Source organism: Camponotus vicinus, unplaced genomic scaffold, assembly GCF_025532165.1.
Source record: "Camponotus vicinus isolate PSW18456_S1 unplaced genomic scaffold, iyCamVici1.0 SCAF_5, whole genome shotgun sequence".
NCBI classification, from domain to species: domain Eukaryota; kingdom Metazoa; phylum Arthropoda; class Insecta; order Hymenoptera; family Formicidae; genus Camponotus; species Camponotus vicinus.
The window spans coordinates 17,335,709-17,354,331 of NW_028141977.1; the positions used below are offsets into that span (position 1 = coordinate 17,335,709).

At 32.9% G+C, this 18,623-nt stretch overlaps 1 protein-coding gene across 3 annotated transcripts in view; it reads right to left on the bottom strand.

The window, feature by feature from the left end:
- Tow (target of wingless) overlaps positions 1-18,623 on the bottom strand; it is a 46,390-nt gene that overhangs the window by 27,188 nt on the left and 579 nt on the right. For 2 of the 3 annotated variants that reach the window (XM_083099487.1, XM_083099488.1), the window contains exon 2: positions 13,123-14,794. In XM_083099487.1, coding sequence (XP_082955613.1) covers positions 13,123-13,213 — 91 coding nt within the window. In that variant the 5' untranslated portion in view covers positions 13,214-14,794. Of the gene's footprint in view, positions 1-7,705; positions 8,119-13,122; positions 14,795-18,623 lie in introns of those variants that run through there. The other variant, XM_083099486.1, reaches the window with a different exon arrangement.

Here is an 18,623-nt window from a genome sequence, read left to right on the forward strand (position 1 = left end):
GACGGCGCCGAAAAAGGGAATCTCGAGAGAAAGTTGATTTTTTTCTTTTTTGCGACAAAAAAATATCAAACATTCGACATGCGAAATATTTTATGTCACTCGGGATATTTTTCCGACAAGACGCAGATGGCTCCAAGGATGCGACGTCCTTGCCGGGCGTTAATACGCGCTCTTTCGACGAGCTATGTCTGTTTAAGAAGTTTTGAACAAGTTTGCGAGCGACGCAACGTCACCAATCATCACGAAGTGTCTGTCTTAAAAATTATGACACACGGTTTACAAGCAACACAATAACTTTTATAATTAAATGCACGTGTGTATGTGTGTGCATCTCTGCATAATATTATGTACGCGTTTATCTCCACTTTATAGCGAATTTAATTTTAACGAGGATTAACAATTACGATAATTCTAGCTTATTATGAACATTAAGAGCAGACAAAAAACAAAACCGTTGAAGTTATACGAGAGATGAATTTCTTCATAAAATATTAACGTTCTTGTAGCGTCCAATGAATTTATTTCAATACAATTTCAGTTTGAAACTTTATCAAAAGTTTTACGATTGAAAGTAAATAGAAGCGGTTCCGTCTATTTTTATAACGATAAGATATGTTTATGGTACCAACATTTCAAATTTTATCTTTCAAATCTACATCGTTATTTGCGTCACGATGTATTCTTTGTACACAACTTGCACTACGATTGCGATAGACAATTAATCATCGTTCTCGCATAGACTATTTTTGTGTTTGTACTTGAACAGTTGTAAAGTATAGACTAAGAGCATTAGCAGAATCTCGAGACGTATTGCTTGATAGGACGAGAACAAGTTTCGCAAATAGCGACGTGTTTTGCGCCCGACGCTATTTTTGCGCCGAAGTTTCATGCGATCTTTGCTCGTGTCGAGAAGTATAATTTATCGCTAGACTGTCCAGACTTTTAGCGCGAAAAAATTGCATAAAAATGCACAGCGCATATCGATCAAAATAAGTGACAAATAAAATATACATCGATTATAAAATAAATAAACAATAATTTAATCTTCTGCAATCTCTGAAAGAAAAAAAAATTATATTAATCCTAATACGCCGTTCGAAAATTTTTATATTTTAAAAATTTATATTTTATATTTTATAATTTTTGTACGTTTGGATATTATATTTTCAAATTATATTTTAAATATTTATTAAATTATATTTTAAATATTTCGAAATACAAAACGTTTTAAAAATAGAATGAATATCTTTTTCAGAAACAACATGTCTATCATACTCGCACATCGATAATCTTCGGGAAAACGATATCACATTGATTAATAATATCATTATTTGGTATTTATTTGTATTAAGATAGTCTTGTATGCTCGTTGAATAATAAACATTACATAAACTGGCCGTGATATTCCTTTAGAAAAGATAAAATGTTTTTTACAATACGCTGAACTTTTGTCAAACGAATATCGTATTTCCATCTGTCCGTCGCAATTTCTCCTCGCTGAATAATTTTAATTGCTCCAAAAAACGAAAAAATAGCATAAAATTTTTACGATTATTAATATTATTTAAATAATAAATAGTCCTCTACGTATTTTTCCCTTTATCTGGAAGACTTTCAGAATATATTGCAGTGCATTTTCGTGCGCATTTTGCAAGATTGGAAAAGTAGAAAGTATAAAGACTCATCTAACAATTTTGCATTCGCACATTTTTATTATCGCAATAGGATACTATCAGGAACAAACATTATAGGACACTATCAGGAACATTTGAGAACTGAATAGTATCATATTACGAAGACGTTATCTTAAAGAGGAAGTAGATGGATCAGTTACGATCAAGAGTTAAATACATAAATCTAATACATTTCGAGATTCACGAATTTGATTGCGCAAAGCGTTCAGCCTTTTAAAAAAGTAAAAAAAAAATAAAAATAAAAAAGAATTTTAATTCTACAAATCTTCATTTTAATTCACAAAAATTAATTATTAATTTTATATCAGCTGATCTAATCTTAATCGCGCGGGCGGAAATACTCTCATTTTGGGGGGAGGAACTCTGGTGCTTCGAGGCGGACATATATTCGTCATCGGCAGCGAAAGGATTAAAATCATAAAAAACGCCATCCCCCTTTCCTCCGCTCCAACTTTCCCCAGCTGGTTAGTCATCGAGGAGCCGTGGAAACCGGCTGTCCGTGACTCCCGTCACGTCGCGATGAACGCTCGAATCGTCGAGGCTGCATTCCACTCGACGAAGAATGTCAATAATATATGTATAGCGCGTGGAAAATATATTTAGAAATATTTATATGTCCGGCAATGCCAAAGTGAATATGAAAATTTAATCATTCGCGACGATATGACCCACTTCTCGAAGAAGAAAGGAAATTTTTAACGACTTTTAAACGATATATACTCGATTTAATTACAAATAATAAGAGATCAAATGTTTGCAATCGCTAAATAGTGCAAGTTAATGACTCGATAATAACTGATCGAATGAATAATTCAGAAATATGTGTGTGATTACGCAAAATTATATCGATCTCTTGATTTTTTTTTGAACTCGATTCTATAGTAAAAGTCTATTTACGTTTTTATAACACATTAATATGTAAGATAGAATTTTCAATATATATCAATACATTCATCATAGAACTTTGACATTACATCAACAAAAAATTGTAATATGTGTAGAGAGATATCTGTTATCGTTAATGTATTAAAATATATTCTTATCTGTTATAATGTATTCGAATATGTATATTACAATTGCATTGATAATAATATGTATGAGCTGTGTTAAAGCCAAGTGAAACTTAATTTATCATTCATTAAACTTTAAAATTTTTGAATCCGACAAAACGATAATATTAATACTTTTATCGTCAGTCAAATGCACAATGTTAAATTTTAACATTTGCGGCAAAATTTACGTAACGTAACGTAACGTAATATTAACAATTAAATTTATAAAAATTCGACGTAGTTGCATAATATAATATTTCATTAATTAAATTGTACAACTTTTATCTCATCCCTCATAAAAACACACACCCACACATATAACATATATTAATCCTGTTAATATTTCCCTAACTAAATTACTATTTAATTAATGACTACGTATTATGTCAAAGTATCGAGGAATAAATATCTCAGCGACGAGCCTGCAATAAGCTTGGTTAATTATTACGTTGAGCTAATGCATGTTTAGATGCATTAAACTCTCAGTTGCTATTACCAGCAGCATTTAAATTGTCAGGGAGAAGCTTGCGAATTTTTTACGACGCAGTTAATTACGTCGTTTTCAATTTCTCACCGTCAGTTTTTTTACGCGCCAATTCATTTTTTCCAACAATATTCTTCTAATAATACTCACTATCGATATGAATGCGTTTCTTTATGTTCCAATAATGTTGCAATAATCGATAATCTCTCTTATAATCCTCAGACTTTTAGTTTCATCTCTCTGATCCACGTGCCATATTTTGACGTGGCGTTTCCTGCCATACGTCAGTATGCCCAAATAACTACGTCGTGCTTTTGTATTTCGCCGTATCAAGGTCGCTCTGACGAAAACTCGCCTTCGTGACTATCGTCACGTTTCATCGAGTGTCTCGCGCGCTAGAGAAACACGTACACACTTTGTAAGCGAGCGTAAAAAATAGAGAGAAGGAGAAAGAGAGGAGAAACACGTTCGTGAGGAACAACGACGAGAGGAAGAGGTTGACAAACTTAAAATGTGACGCGGGTCGATTCTTAAAATAATATCCATCGCGTGACCATCCGCGCCTCGTCATGCATATTCATCACGGAATTACATAACAAAGTCGAACAACAAATTATCCACCTGTCCTACCTGCCCCTCCGGTGCAGCGGATCGAGTTTACTCGGGTAAATGCACCCGCGCGACGAAAAAGCAAACGCTGCGCAAGCGCGCTCGATGCGACCGATACGTCAAGGATTTTCATTATTAGGGCAAGAGGAGAAGCGACCTAGAAAGATGCGCAAGCGTGCCCCCCTCGGGCACAAGTCGCCCCTATACGGGGTGTCCCGAAAAAATGCACAAAATGCAGATAACGTATAATTTATTGCATCAATAAGCGTATAAGCAAGCGTTTGTATTGCGTTGCGCGTAAATCGTTAAATTATACGTTAAATTATAAGTACATAAAAAATGTATAAATATGTAAATACAGAGTAACTCAATGTATTTATATCTATTAAAAAAAGAATCGCTATCGAAAAATATCAGGATTGGTAAAATTCCATATTTTTTGGAAATCCATATCAGTAAAAAACCCGGTATTTCTCGAAGAAAAGAACCGGCAGAAACTCGCTTTCTTTCTATTAAAAATGTTAAATAAGTATAGAAAACTTTTTATTGATATTCAATTAAATTAAAAGTTAATTTAAGTCAATTAAAAAGTTTTCTAATTTATTCAAAATAAAATCTGTAATAGATAAGAAATCAATGTAGCAAATATTTTTTTGTAGAAGATGTTGAAAATAAACACGGATCGGATCAATATTGATAATAATTTTCAATTCCGATAATTATTAAATTTCTCTTATTAAATTATATAAATTAATATAAAATTTAATCAATATTTATATCTGTAAAATTTTTGTTTTAAAAATTTCACATATTAATTCGAATTGAAAGGTAATTTATTATTACGATTTTATTTTTTTAACTATAATGATTAGTAGATGATTTATTAATTAAAAAAAATATATATCTGTGTGTAAAGTTATATATTTTAGAATCACGTATTATTATAGTTTCTGTCAGTTTATTCCAGTGGGTTCCATTGGAAAATCCAAGACAATAAGAACCGGAATTTACCATGGTTATTTTCATCCCCTTTTCTAGCTTTTCTGGCCAATCCTGAAAAATATACTCTAGCTAAAACAAAATCCGTAGATGAAAAAAACCCTATTCGTGAGAGAGTCTTAGATATCATCACTTACACAGTGGAAAAACTAGCGAAGGAACTTTGCGAATTCTGTCGCAATCGAATTCGCGAAATATCTGAGCAGCTCGTTGATCACCATCGGCGAGTTTAGCTGCGTTCGCACATGCAGCATATAATCGTGCTAAGTAATATCTGATCATGTGATTGCTGCACAACGGTTAACAAACTGCCGTCGATGTAAAAATACCGGATACGCGCGGGTGTGTGACTCACTATCGATCGCCGCGATGACAGATGCCTTTCTCCAAGAAGCGAGAACGCTCTTGAATTAGGCGCCAGCCAATTTATTCCTTTGCTATTTATTATCCCGACACGAGGGGCAACTGGTTTTTTTTAAGCTTACGCAATTGTAGAAGAATTCAATGAGATATACTTTTTTCAAGTTCGAAACTATCCTTCAATTTTCTATCACTCGAATACAAATTTTAAAATAGTCAATATTTTCGTCACAAGTCAGTAAATTTCTCTCTTTTAGTGTTTTGAACTTCCTAAATTATTGGCTCAATTGATCCTAGTTATACAATAGAACGACGTTAATAATTTTGCTAAAAAGAGAAAGCTTTATCGGGAATATTTTCTTTTCTAGAGCAAGTGAAAAAAAATTGCATAATAGTTTCATTTAATACCCAAGGATATAATGACTTTTAAAATATATGATTATGAAAATGAGAGAAAAAGAGAGAGGGAGAGAGAATCTACATTTATTTATAGACTATTTCAAACGTTAGTAATTTTTTTCATTTGTTCATTATATGTAGAATACGCATTGTTACCAGCCCACAAGCACTTAAATATCTTAAGACGCCCCTGGACTGAGGTCGAGCACCTTCTTCGATCCACTTCTAAGTATCTAGGTATCTTTGCACGAATAACGCAAGTACGAGAATAGGTCATACGGCTAAATTTATCGATATAATTTCTCACGAGTATAATTTACGATTACAAAATTCCAGTAAATATTTCCTTGCATTTTGTGAGTTTCTAATCATGTGATTCGTGTACATTAGTTTAAATAACAATATCGTAAAATTTGGCAGAGAACGAAGTTGATGTTTGCAACATAATATATGATATAAATCAATTGTTTATTGCAAAGTAGCATTCGTCGAAATGATATTTTTCCTTTTTTTCTAAGAATTAAATGAAATAAATGCGTCATGTGTAGACAGTTCATATGGACATCATTCGCACCTTTTCCTTAGATTAGATATAATGCAATTCACGTTAGAGGGCAAATGTTAAGTGGAGGAAGAAATAAAACAGCTTATTTTGATTTCAAGGAAAACGCATCGCTTCATTATATACTTCGATTTATGCGATATGAGATTTACTATGTAATTCAAAATGGTTTTTTTTCACACTTATACAAAACGAAACTTGTTAAAAAGTTTATATTTATTTCAAAACATCTGACATCTGGCAAATATACCTCGAGTATCGAAAGACTAGTCCATTTTTCTTATAACACATGATAGAATGAGAAAAAGAAAGATAGATATTGACTTATTAGAATCTATAGATCGTAAGACACTTCATAAGTTTGTAAATTATTTGGCACCGCAATGTTAATTTAAAATCATTCGCACATGCAACAATAACAAATTGTTGTAATAACGTATAATGGAACGTATTTACCCAACAGTAACGTGACGGTACAAATAACCAAAAAAAAAATAACAAGTGATTAGCAAGTCTGAGGGCTTTTAAGGGAGCACACAAGTGACGATTTAAATTTCATTCAAAAACGTGTCAAGATAAAAAAAACGGGATACTTTAATACAATTAAAAAGCTGTGTACGAAACTGCGTGCTAAACTATTCACTAAGGGAGGCGACAAATTGCTCTCTAAAAGAGAGTAATAATTCCGTGTTGGTTCGAAGCGAAAGCGAAGAGGCGGATAGATAGCTCGCTCGATTATCGACCAAAGGCGAGCGTGATAAAAAAAACGGCCTTTATTTCGCGCCTTCTCTCCCGATGAAACATCCCTCTCCCCAGGCGCGTGTACAACCTTAACCTTTTAATCACGGCTATTTTTTTCAAGATAAAGCTGTCTACTTTTACGTAACGAGTGTATATCCGCGACATAGCAGGCTTAGAACGTACCAAATTATTAAAAGAAAAAATATTTCAATGGCTGGTAAAAATGAAATTCAAGCTGAAAGATATAAAAATCTTAAAAATACTATATATGCATATTTTTTGAGGAACACATATGCATTATAAGTTGCTAAAGATCAGCGAGAGTTAAGTCGCAGAAAGATTGTTGACTTGTTATTATTTCGACGTAATTTAAATATATTTTTTTTTAAGTTCTCAGATCAAATAACACTTTTCCCTCTCCTTCTGTCATCCACGCGCCTTTTCGCTTCAGATGCACACTTGCAGTTTTGGGCGCGGCACGAGCGTCGATAAAAATAGCGAGGCGATGTTTACTCGCGACTATTTCAACGATTCGAGCGGTCATTAATCGCAATTTTGCCTCGCTATTTTTTTTCAAGATAAAGCTATCTACTTTTACGTAACGAGTGCATATCTGCGATATTGCAGGCTTGGAACGTACCAAATTATTAGAAGAAAAAATATTTAAAAATATTTAATTGATAAAAGTGATAAAAAAAAAAATGAAATATAGGCTGAAAGTTATACCTCGAATGAGCGCGAGCTTCCGCGCCGTATCTTTACCCAACGCGACGAAAGAAAGGAACGCGAGTGCAACGTCTCTCACCTTTCGCCCTGCGGGCCAGATGCGTTATATTCTGCCTGAGCACCTTCAGCCACATCCTCGCGCCCCTCTGCTTGTTCTGAAAATCCGATGTACCGCCGGCGGGGAAACTCGCGCTCCGAGGAAGCACCGTCCTGGGACCGTGGCTACGTTTCCGCAACACGTTGCTCTCACTGTTCCACCCGATCATAAATCTCGCGCGCGTATACATGTAAACAACGACTCGTCGGCCAGTCAGCCGGTGCGCTGTCAGCCGCGGATGACGCGGAGGAAAGGTCGCTCTCTTCGCGATGACGCGAGGGAGAAGAATGTGTCGCGCGCGCTTGCGATGCTCGCTCTTGAAATCACCACGCGAGACAGACGTCGATGGCGGGGCGGACGCCGCTTTTATATACGGCGCCCACGAGCGCGTTACACACGGCTTGTAACGTTCAGCCGGCTGCGCTCTACTACCGAGCGCGATAATATCGGCCCCGGGTCCTTGAGAGGCTCGTCTTGTTTACCCACTCGGGACGGCGAGCCTGGGGTACCCGGAGAGGGCACGAGCGCGCCTATTCAGGAAGCGAGGGATGCGTCATCCATTGTATCGCTGCGCCGTAAGAGCGACGAGAACGAAGGACGAAGGGACGTGCCCCGTGGCACGTCCCTTCCAAGGGTTGACAGACCCGCGAATCTCCCCTCTAAGCGGCGAAAAAATTAACGAACGTGTCGGAAAGAGATCACGAAACGATCGAATGAATTATTCGATGAAAAGTCGCGGTCAAAATAACTAAGAGGTGATAAAAAGAGGAAATGTTGTATGATGATAACGGCTGTTTACAACATTTACATATCTTGTGATATTTTTTTATTTACATAGAAAAGGAAACTTTTTCAATCATTAATTATACGAGCATGAAACATGTACGTGTTAATGATATTTTTGTAAGAGTGTCGCTTCTGTTTTTCTCTCTGAAAATGTTTATATATAATTATTATATTACATTATGTCGGAAAGAAATTAATATTATATAACTTTGGCCAACTACATTTTCCCTCGTCTTCTAAATATATAAACATTGCAAACATAACAAGTTCCTTGCTACGCACAGCGAACATAACGTTTTAATGAAAACAACGCTTATCGTTATAAGCATTTCTGATACGACTGAAGATAGTCATACATGTAAGTGGTTGTAGGCGCGCTATCTACCTAAAAACTTTAATAAAATTCGCGTACAAATATTTATTGAGATTCGAAATAAGTGAGAAATAAATGGACGAGTTTATTAATCTTCGTCGTTTTCTTTTTTATACACTCTTTCTTTCCTCAGAAAAATAAGAGATAAGAAAACGCGCATGCAATATGGGTCCAAAGAGACTCTCGAAGAATATATACATAAATGAAAACATTTCTCAGAGATACACGAATATAAGTATATTATCGTTATGTATATTTAGCTCGCGGAGCCGGTAAACAAGTAGTCACGTTTCGATACGCGATTAAAGGACGCACGTTTAGCCCTCATCTGCTCGGATAAATCTCGAATGTATACAGTGCACGTACGCTCTACATACGCAGGATTTTAACATACAAAATGCGTCAAAGTATTATTGCAGATCTGCACATTCCGATTAAAAGGTTCTTTTTTTCCTTAAATAATATAACAAGATTTATAAATCGTTGTAAGTAATTATTAAGAATTTTGACATTTTTATATGAATTTTATTGATTTCGTTGCTCGCTGTATAATATGAAATTATCGAATATCATATTCTTAATTTTCTATTCACCCGTTATTATTGTTTCCTTTTTTTTATTAATCTTCTTTTAATTATTTTGATAAATGCAATGTCCCTTGGCTTATTTTTTTTTATTAATTAACTTGGTCGTTCTATTATCTCTCTTGAACACGTTTTGAAAAATCTTATTTGTAGTCGTATCGCTACAAGTGTTTGTGAATGCAACTGGTTGCATTGAGAAGACGCGCTTTTGAATAATGGTTCGATGTGTTTCTCGCCGCGTGTTTCTCGGCGCCGATCGTTTTTGTGCAATTTCGTAAACAACGAACGAATAATTACGCAAACAAATTTATCGAGCTTAAAGAGAAACGCAGAACACATTTCTGCAATAAAGATTTCTACGCGTCATGCGATAAGTCTTTCCGCGCCTCGCGTTATCATCAGTGATGTACCTATTGAAGCCTAAACTTTGCCGCTTAATGTTATGCACGTTGCATGAATAACAAAAAAGATGCAAACATTTTATACTGTGTTATCGATCGCAAAAAGTAAAAATAAAAAATTTGCATATTAATAGCGAAGCTTCCTCAATACTTCTCGTTTTATGATTCAAATTGCGTGTGTCTATCCATTGAAAAACTTGGTATGTCTCTTTCGACTTCTAAGCAAAGATAAACCAATCACTACAAATTTACAGATATAACTAATATATGCAACTTATATTTTTTCATTCTTTCACAAATATTTTTATAACATTTATTCACAATTTCATATAATAATTTAATATAATAAAAATATAATAAATTTATTTAATCGTACAATTATATAATTATACATGGTAATTAAATAATAATTAAATGATATGTTTATATTATATTAAATAAAATGTAGAGATAGACCAAAAAATATTATCTATCGATAGAGACTTTGCATATAGATATATACCTGTATGAAATAAAAGATAACTTTCTGACTTGCAAATTCTTAAAGAGGAGAAGACCTATACCAAGCATTATAAATCTGCACCTAAATCCGCCACTGTGATTGTTACTATCTCGAGTTACCGCAAACGGCATCAGATTATTTCATGACTCGAAACGTGCTGACAATGCGCGACTTGTCATATCCTAACTGATATCACGTGACGATATACTGCGACGAACCGAGATCTGTATGCAGATCTTATCTGTCCGTAATCTGTTATTTCTGCCTTCTGCGATAATACGTGGACAATATATACCAGTGTTATCCATCGCAGTTCGAATGTAAGGAATAAAGAAATTCCGTTAAAGAAATTCCGTTAAGAATTTCCGTTAACTCAGAATCTGACATGGAGAGAAAAAAATGCATATCATAAAACTAAAATAAATTGGATGATCTTTACATCTATATGAATGTGCTCTCTTTGCTCTTGGATGAAAATATCCACCTTTTAAAAAAAATCGATTTTTTTAGAATAAATTATCATTCGTTTCTCTCATAAATATTAATCTCCGAATGCAATAGAATTTTTTTCGAATGGAAATAGCCGTTGCGTACTCCCATAATCAAAAATTTATTACAAACGTCATCGCTTTTTGTAATTTATTTCAACCATGAATCTCTTTTAGATCTTAAAATTATTCGACTACTATTGAGAAAGACAGAAATTAGAAGATTAGAACAAGATTGATCGTTAATAAAAAAATAATGATTGACTTTCGAGAAACGTATATGAGAAAGTCTGTGAAAGTCGATTATTCCTAAAGAATGATATTGTTTTTAGTAGCATATGTGAATTAAACGGAGAAACGTGCTGCGAAACGAAAATAAATCACGTGCATGTATGGTAATGCATTATTACTTAAGAGATATTATTAAATGCATCGACTTTGTCGGTAAATAAAGAGATATTACTTTATTCAATATTTCAATATGAAGATATAATACTTAAACGTCCTCAATTTAACATAAAATGGAACTATGACTAGTAGTAAATTTATAATTATATGTAACTATTTATAAGATGATTGAAAATTTTTTGTAATAAAACATACATTTTTATCTTCGAAAAAAAATATATAATTATTTTATATATAAAATAATATATAATAATTATATAATAATATGTAATAATATATATAATATATATAATAATATATAATAATTATATATTAAATATATAATTATTTTATATTATTATAGCTTCAATAGAGAAAGAGAGAGAGAAAGAGAGAGAGAGAGAGAGAGAGACATTCATTATTAAGCAATTAATCACTGTTATATCTACTCCAAGTGTCAATCTGATGTCCAATGACCTGCCTTTCGGTTTGACCTAAAGCAGCCTAATCTATCTCAAGTACGTCAACGCGTTAGAAATCGATCGAGGACACGCGTGCGTACGTGTACGTTGACACGCTTGCGAGAAAACCATACTAACATGTACAATAAGTTAAAACGCACGCTGATTTATATCTAGATCTCGTCGAATGAATTTAGCCTGATTGGTGTATCGATATGTGAGAGGCACTTCATTTACAATCAAGCTATCACATATGACTTATGCTGTTCAAATTGAGTTTTTTTGAAGATTATGCAATACCTATGTGTTTATATTCGAGATAATGATATTATGATAATTGATAAATTGATAAGCGTAAAGCAAAACGCGATCATAATCATGTAACGGCTTTTTTGACAGGCATTTTTAATTTATTACCTGTTTGAGTCAAACACATGTTGAAAACATATGTCATAATGTATATTATTTGTCATTTTTAAATTTTAACATTCCGCACAAATTACTTGATAAGAATGTAATACATTTTTCCTTAAAAGATGTATCGTTCTGTGAAAGAACTGGGAATTATTAAAAATTCAAATATGTCGAGACAGAATGAAATTTGAATCTTTTAAATTTCTGTACAAGTTAACAATTAATTCAAATATTAAACACATGGAAATGTTAATTAAAAAAAATAAATAAATCTATACATTTGTACATATATGTATATATTAGTATAGATGTGTAATAATTAATTTTTTGCATTGTGCAACTTTTTGAATTAATAAAATTTTGTATCAGTGAGCAAAATGAATATCTATGATCTTTTGTTACATGGTACCGTATAAGTAAAAGTAAAGCGAATGTAGGAGTACAAAGCGCGCTTCAAAGGATTCCGTTAGATAGATATTCCAATGAACGGAATTATATAGGAGTTTCGAGTTGCACTCCAAAGAGTTGAAATTTTAATGAACTTCTGAATCATAATGCCGTTCTATTTTCAGACTAAAATTCCCCCTATTGAATAAATCACTGTTCGATAATGAATCCGAATTATCGAGTATGATTTCATTGAGAGAACTTGTAGTTTTACATATATATTTTATATATTTTAATTTCTAATATAATTTCCTCTTAATCAATCTTAGTTAAATTGCAAAAGTATAGAATTGAATAAAAATAGATGGAAGACATATTTATCAAAAAAAATTTATCATATTAATGAAAATTTTGAAATTAGTTTGATGCCAAATATTAAGATTGTGATTAAAAGAAAATCATTATCCTATTTTACAGTATTCCATTATTTCACGAAATGTTAATAGCAGTAACTCTGTCCATAAAAAAGACTAAATTAAAGTAAATTATTGCTATATAAAAATTCAATTAGAAATAAATTTTTTTTTTAATTTTAAATTTTAAAATATCTACTCACGGATGGAATCGCCGTTCTTCTTCGCGCTGTTGTTTTTATTCTTCTTGTTCTTCGGATAAATGTTGCCGATCTTGCTCTGTCCACAACCCATCCTGTACCCTTACGTCCTCATGCAGCAGTAACACTGACTCTCACTTTACGTCACTAAATATCCGTAATGTATCACGGATCGATCACTTTATTGCGACGGCTTATCCGGTATTCGCGTCATCATCATCATCATCGTTGATCTTGAGGGAAAATCGATGCGTTCCAATTTATACGGCCGTTCACCAAGTGACTTCCGCTATACGCCACTTCCTTCGTGTACATTAGGCAACATCCGGAACCTTCCTCACTTATACATACACATGTACATATCCTTTTCGTGTCTGTATATATATGCCATATATCACAGCACATATAATCTATTTCGCGAAGCACGTCCGATATTTAGTCTCCGACAACCTCGCGTGAACGATTCGACGACTAATCGGATTGAGAAGATCCCGCAGGATATGTATGCGTAAAGATATGTGATCTGTTGTTCTGTTTCTCGATTGTTGGGATAAATTAATGCGGGGCAATAGCAAATCAGTCTTCGTATTTTGATCAGTCTTCCAAAATGAGAATGATCGAATGCGCGTGAGATGCGAAAAAGCTCCGCAACGGATTTTTGTGACTTTTTTGAACTTTGATAATTTTTCCCAGGAGTGAGAAGGATAGATAGAGAGACCAAAGATCGACTACACGAATTGACCGATGAACCGACCAACTTAAATTTCAGTCTTTACTGTGATAAACGATGACAAGTGATGCAAACGGGAGTAAATAATGTAGAACAGTCTTAAAGATCACAAGAAAGAGTCGAGTCAATCTTTTCCTCTGAAGGAAAAAGAAAGAAAGAGAAAGGAATAGAACAATTTTCCGAGAATATGAGGCAGTCTTATACGGAAATGCGAGGATCCGATCAGAGAGTGCGGATGTTCACGGAGACAAGTTTTATTAGAATGATTCCCCTTGACGATTGATTGTTGGCCGCACGACTGTCTTTGTCGGTTCCTGGCTACCTGATCCGAGGTGCCCAATCCATTTTGTGTTTACCGATCTCGATTTACCGTCCCATTGTCGTCGATACGCGAGATATCATCCCATGTCCAGGGTAACCAACCGAGCATTCTCTCTCTTTGATTTCGTGCGCATTCGTCCTGTCGCACGGCTGATGAAAGCGTTGCCGAGGATAAATCTTCACCTGCCTCCAAAAACACGCGTTAAATTATCCTTTACGGAAAATCGTAATCGATAATTTGAGAGGATTCCTCCATTCTTCGTAATTTAAGGGATTCCCAAAGAAGAGACTCCGGTCAGAAACGACAGATCCAATGCGCGTCTAGATTCTTCGTCGATAAACTCCTCGGCGGATATAACGGTCACTATTATCATTAAAGCTCGCCGGATTTCCCGACAAACGTTTCCCTTCCGGGTGAATTTACGATCTTGGCGGAAGTCGTGGAAGATAAATCGTCGACGGCGAAATCGCGACGTAGGTGGCAACAAGGAGTGAAAAGCAGTCTTAGATCTGATGATCCAAAGTCAGACATCCAAAAGCGGACAAAATCGTATCAGCTTGATGTTCGTCTGGATGAACGTTCTCCGGTCCAGCAACAGTCAGGTCCGACTATCGGATTCGGCGCTGCAAAAGAAAATAGATAGCTAGGTTATCTCATCGATCTGAGTCAAGCCACAGGTACATACCTAGCAGATAGTAACAACATATACGTGCACACACTGTCACAGCTGCAACGGGCAACAGCTGTGAGGGAAATTGAAAAGCGAGCTCTACCGTTTGTGAAACGGAAAAGAGAAAAGGAACTGCTTCTCTCGGGAGAATGTGCGAGGATCAACGTTTAATTAAGAGAAAGAGAGATGGAAGGAAGGAGGAAGCGGCAAACTCCATTTATAATCCTTGCTGTGCGTTCGGAATAGGTCATGTCCTCGAGTCTTCGGTTTTATTGCAATCAGATGACTGTCATTTTTTTTTAATCCTCTTAGAAATATTTTTAAAATATTATATGCCTGCGTATACACGACTAATGATAAAAAAAGATGAATGAATAATCGATTTTACTACATACATGTGTGTGTGTGTGTAAATTCAATACTATATTACTTTACTATAGTTAAATTTGACAGAATAGAAAGAAAGATGAAATAGAAAGATTTTTTAAATATTTTACTATAAATAAAAATAGCGCGCATAAATATCTTGATAAAACTTTTATAAAGTATCCGATTACACAAGTATATTTGAAATATTTTCTAACTACGGGAATATCTCTCAAGCTTTTAATAAAAATAAAACGAATACAAGAACAATAAATTATATTTAAAAATATTATATTATAATATTATATTTAAAAAAATATTACAGAAAAATAAAAGAGAGATATCATATTTTAATTATAATTTATTTTAAGGCTTCATATACTAAAACGAATAATAGCTTTAATTTGATATATAAATGTGCTAATTACATTCAATAATAATATTCTGTATGAAAATTGGGTTAAGGAATAATAACATGTAGTTGAAACAGAATATTCTTTACTATATTTAGTTCATTTCTAGACGTAAAAAATTCATCTTTAAGATCTCAATATATCCTTTAATTCTTTAATATTTCTTAAAAATTGAATATTTCACAAAAAATATTCTTAAATCACAATAGGCATAATTTTCTTGAAAATTCATAGAATGAATTGTAACACATGAATTATGAGTTTTCTTAAAAATACACACACGCACACACACACACACACACACACACAAGATAAAATATCGAAAAATGCGATCGCGAGCTTGCAGAGTCATCTTTATCGATAATCCGTAAACATTACGCCATTATCAGCATCGATATCTTGCTATAGTAGAAATTCAGAAGCGTTAAAAACGACATTTCGCATCGTCATTAGTAATATTCGTGTGTGTGTGTCTGTAGGGTTTAATTATTTAAACAGAAATTATCCGTAATGAAACGTGCAACATTAGCGACTCTTAGTGTTCTAGGTTCTTCCATTATTTCGGAACATATTAAAGATAATTTATAAATTTCGCACATATATAAATTTATATGTTTTCTTTCATTGATAGCCTCTGACTAATTCAGGATAAATTTTTCTGTTGATAAGTTTATAGTTATAAGAGATAGAAAACTTACTTTCGCAAAGTAAAATTAAAATAGAAACTTAAAGATAAATATAAATTAAGAATTTTACACTATAACAGATAATAAATATATAATTTGAGATAAATTTTATTACATTTATGTAAACATACTTTTGTAAAAATTTAATTCATATTTCTTTAATATTTTTGTAATATTTAAAGTTAAGATAAAATTTTCAAAAAGATGGCATTTCAGCAACTTTTTAATACAAAAAGATTGATATCAAAATTGCGTCAACGAATCGTGGAATGAATACTGAAAAATTTAACACGATTGGTCTGAAACAAAATACAGATATATAAATGAATCATTGTGTGTTATTAAAACTTTTGTTGTTCATTAATGCCAGTGACGTTTTTTTGATAACAAAAGTATCAACATACGTATATCGTTAACACGTGCACAATACTGTAGAAAGTTGAATTAAACAAATATCAAATTAACAACAGTATTTCTCTATTGTTCCTATCGCCCTTTCCACTTCCTCTCTTTCTCTTCGTTTCTCGTCGTTGCATTTAAATTAACCCTTAAAGGTCACATATGGATCATTTTGATTTTATCAATATTTTAACAATAGAATATCTGCTGGAATATTAATTAACAAATTAATGTTTAAAATTTATTTTTTAATTTTTATCATATGTGATCATTTTCTATAAATGTCAAGAGAGAAAAATACATAAATTTTTGTAGATTTTTTTAAGCTCTTTGAAATACCTAAAATTGCGATAAGATTTTATTATCCATAAGATGATTAGGAACAAAGCAAACAAAAAAAATGTGTGTGTGAGACTAGAGGTTAAATTGACAAACGGAGGCGCTTCGATAACAGCTTGCGGTGTTTTGGATGAAAAGCGAGTGTAAATTGTGCATTCGTTTTTCATTGTTATTTGTTTTCACTTCTCATCTAACGATGGAATGCATGCCGTCATATTTGATTACGACGGAATCTATTATTTGCGCGGGATTTTATGGATCGGCATTTAATGAAACGCACATCATAAGCACACCGAAAGGTATAAAATTGTTTGCAATGGGAAGTTGAAGTTTTTCTGTCGCTTAATCTTTTATTCGATGATGCATTCATTTTTTTATTGCCTATACTTGTACATCTTAAAAAAAAAATATATATATATCTTATTAAATATTATATTTTATTCATAATCGTATATTATATATGATTTACGTGCAAGTAACTCAAATATATTTTGCTACACTTATGTAATCTACACATAAAAATGTTTAAATCTATCAAAATATTTTATTATACTTATGATTCATAGATACGTAATATTTTTTAAATATTTTTAATGTCTCATATCGTGATCGTTGTACTCGTATAAAGTATCTGAGAAGTGTATGTAAATTAAAGATTTTGTGTATGTACATTTTTTGTTACATATATGTAAATTCTAAATTTTCCTTTATTCTCTTTTTTAATGATAAAATGTAATTTTAAATTTATTTTGCAAGATTTTTTTAAGCATAAAATTAACTGAGTTTTATTATTGTTTGTAAATAATTATTATTCATGATTTCGCAGATTCGAATCTACATACAATTTTTAATAAAAAAATTTGTGTAAAAAATATTTCTTTCCTTTTTTTCGCATAAAATCGAATAAACTGGAATGTTTGCGTTGTACATAACTGATAACGAATGTAGTGAAAGAATTTTTTGACGTGAAAAATTAAGTTAATGTTACAAACAGGCTAGTAGATTTTAGTCATTCAATCAAAATCGAATTTATCATAAAGTGGATAAAACGTCAGCGTTTTAAATTCTACTTTTTAAAAGATTTTTCCAATAATGACCGAATTCGTTTGCCAACTTTTTTTCCTAGCCATTAAGATTAATATAATAATAACAATTATTATTTTTATAATGCATTTTTCTTATCGTTCCGATAAGAATGTGACCCGCTTTAACGCTTCCGCTTTGTGTCCTGGAATGTATCGATCCTCTCTGTGTCAGATTACTTTTGATCGTACTTTTGATTTTTCTCTAAAAAGGAAAAGATAAAGAATAAAATTTCTTTGACATAGATTTGTCGAGATCATGATCGCTCTTTTCGATTTTTATCGAATCAGCGTCACGTCGATAAAAAAAATAAACTGACACCTGACACGAAGGAAATCTCCGAAAGGAAAAGCTTTGGGATCATTAGGGTAGAAAAAAAAACACCATGATATTATTACGTCGAAAATAAGCTGAAACAATAAGCGACGCCACATTCTCACTGAATGAGAAGAATGAGAAGAGAGAGAAAGAGAGATATCCTGCTTACAAAGGCGAT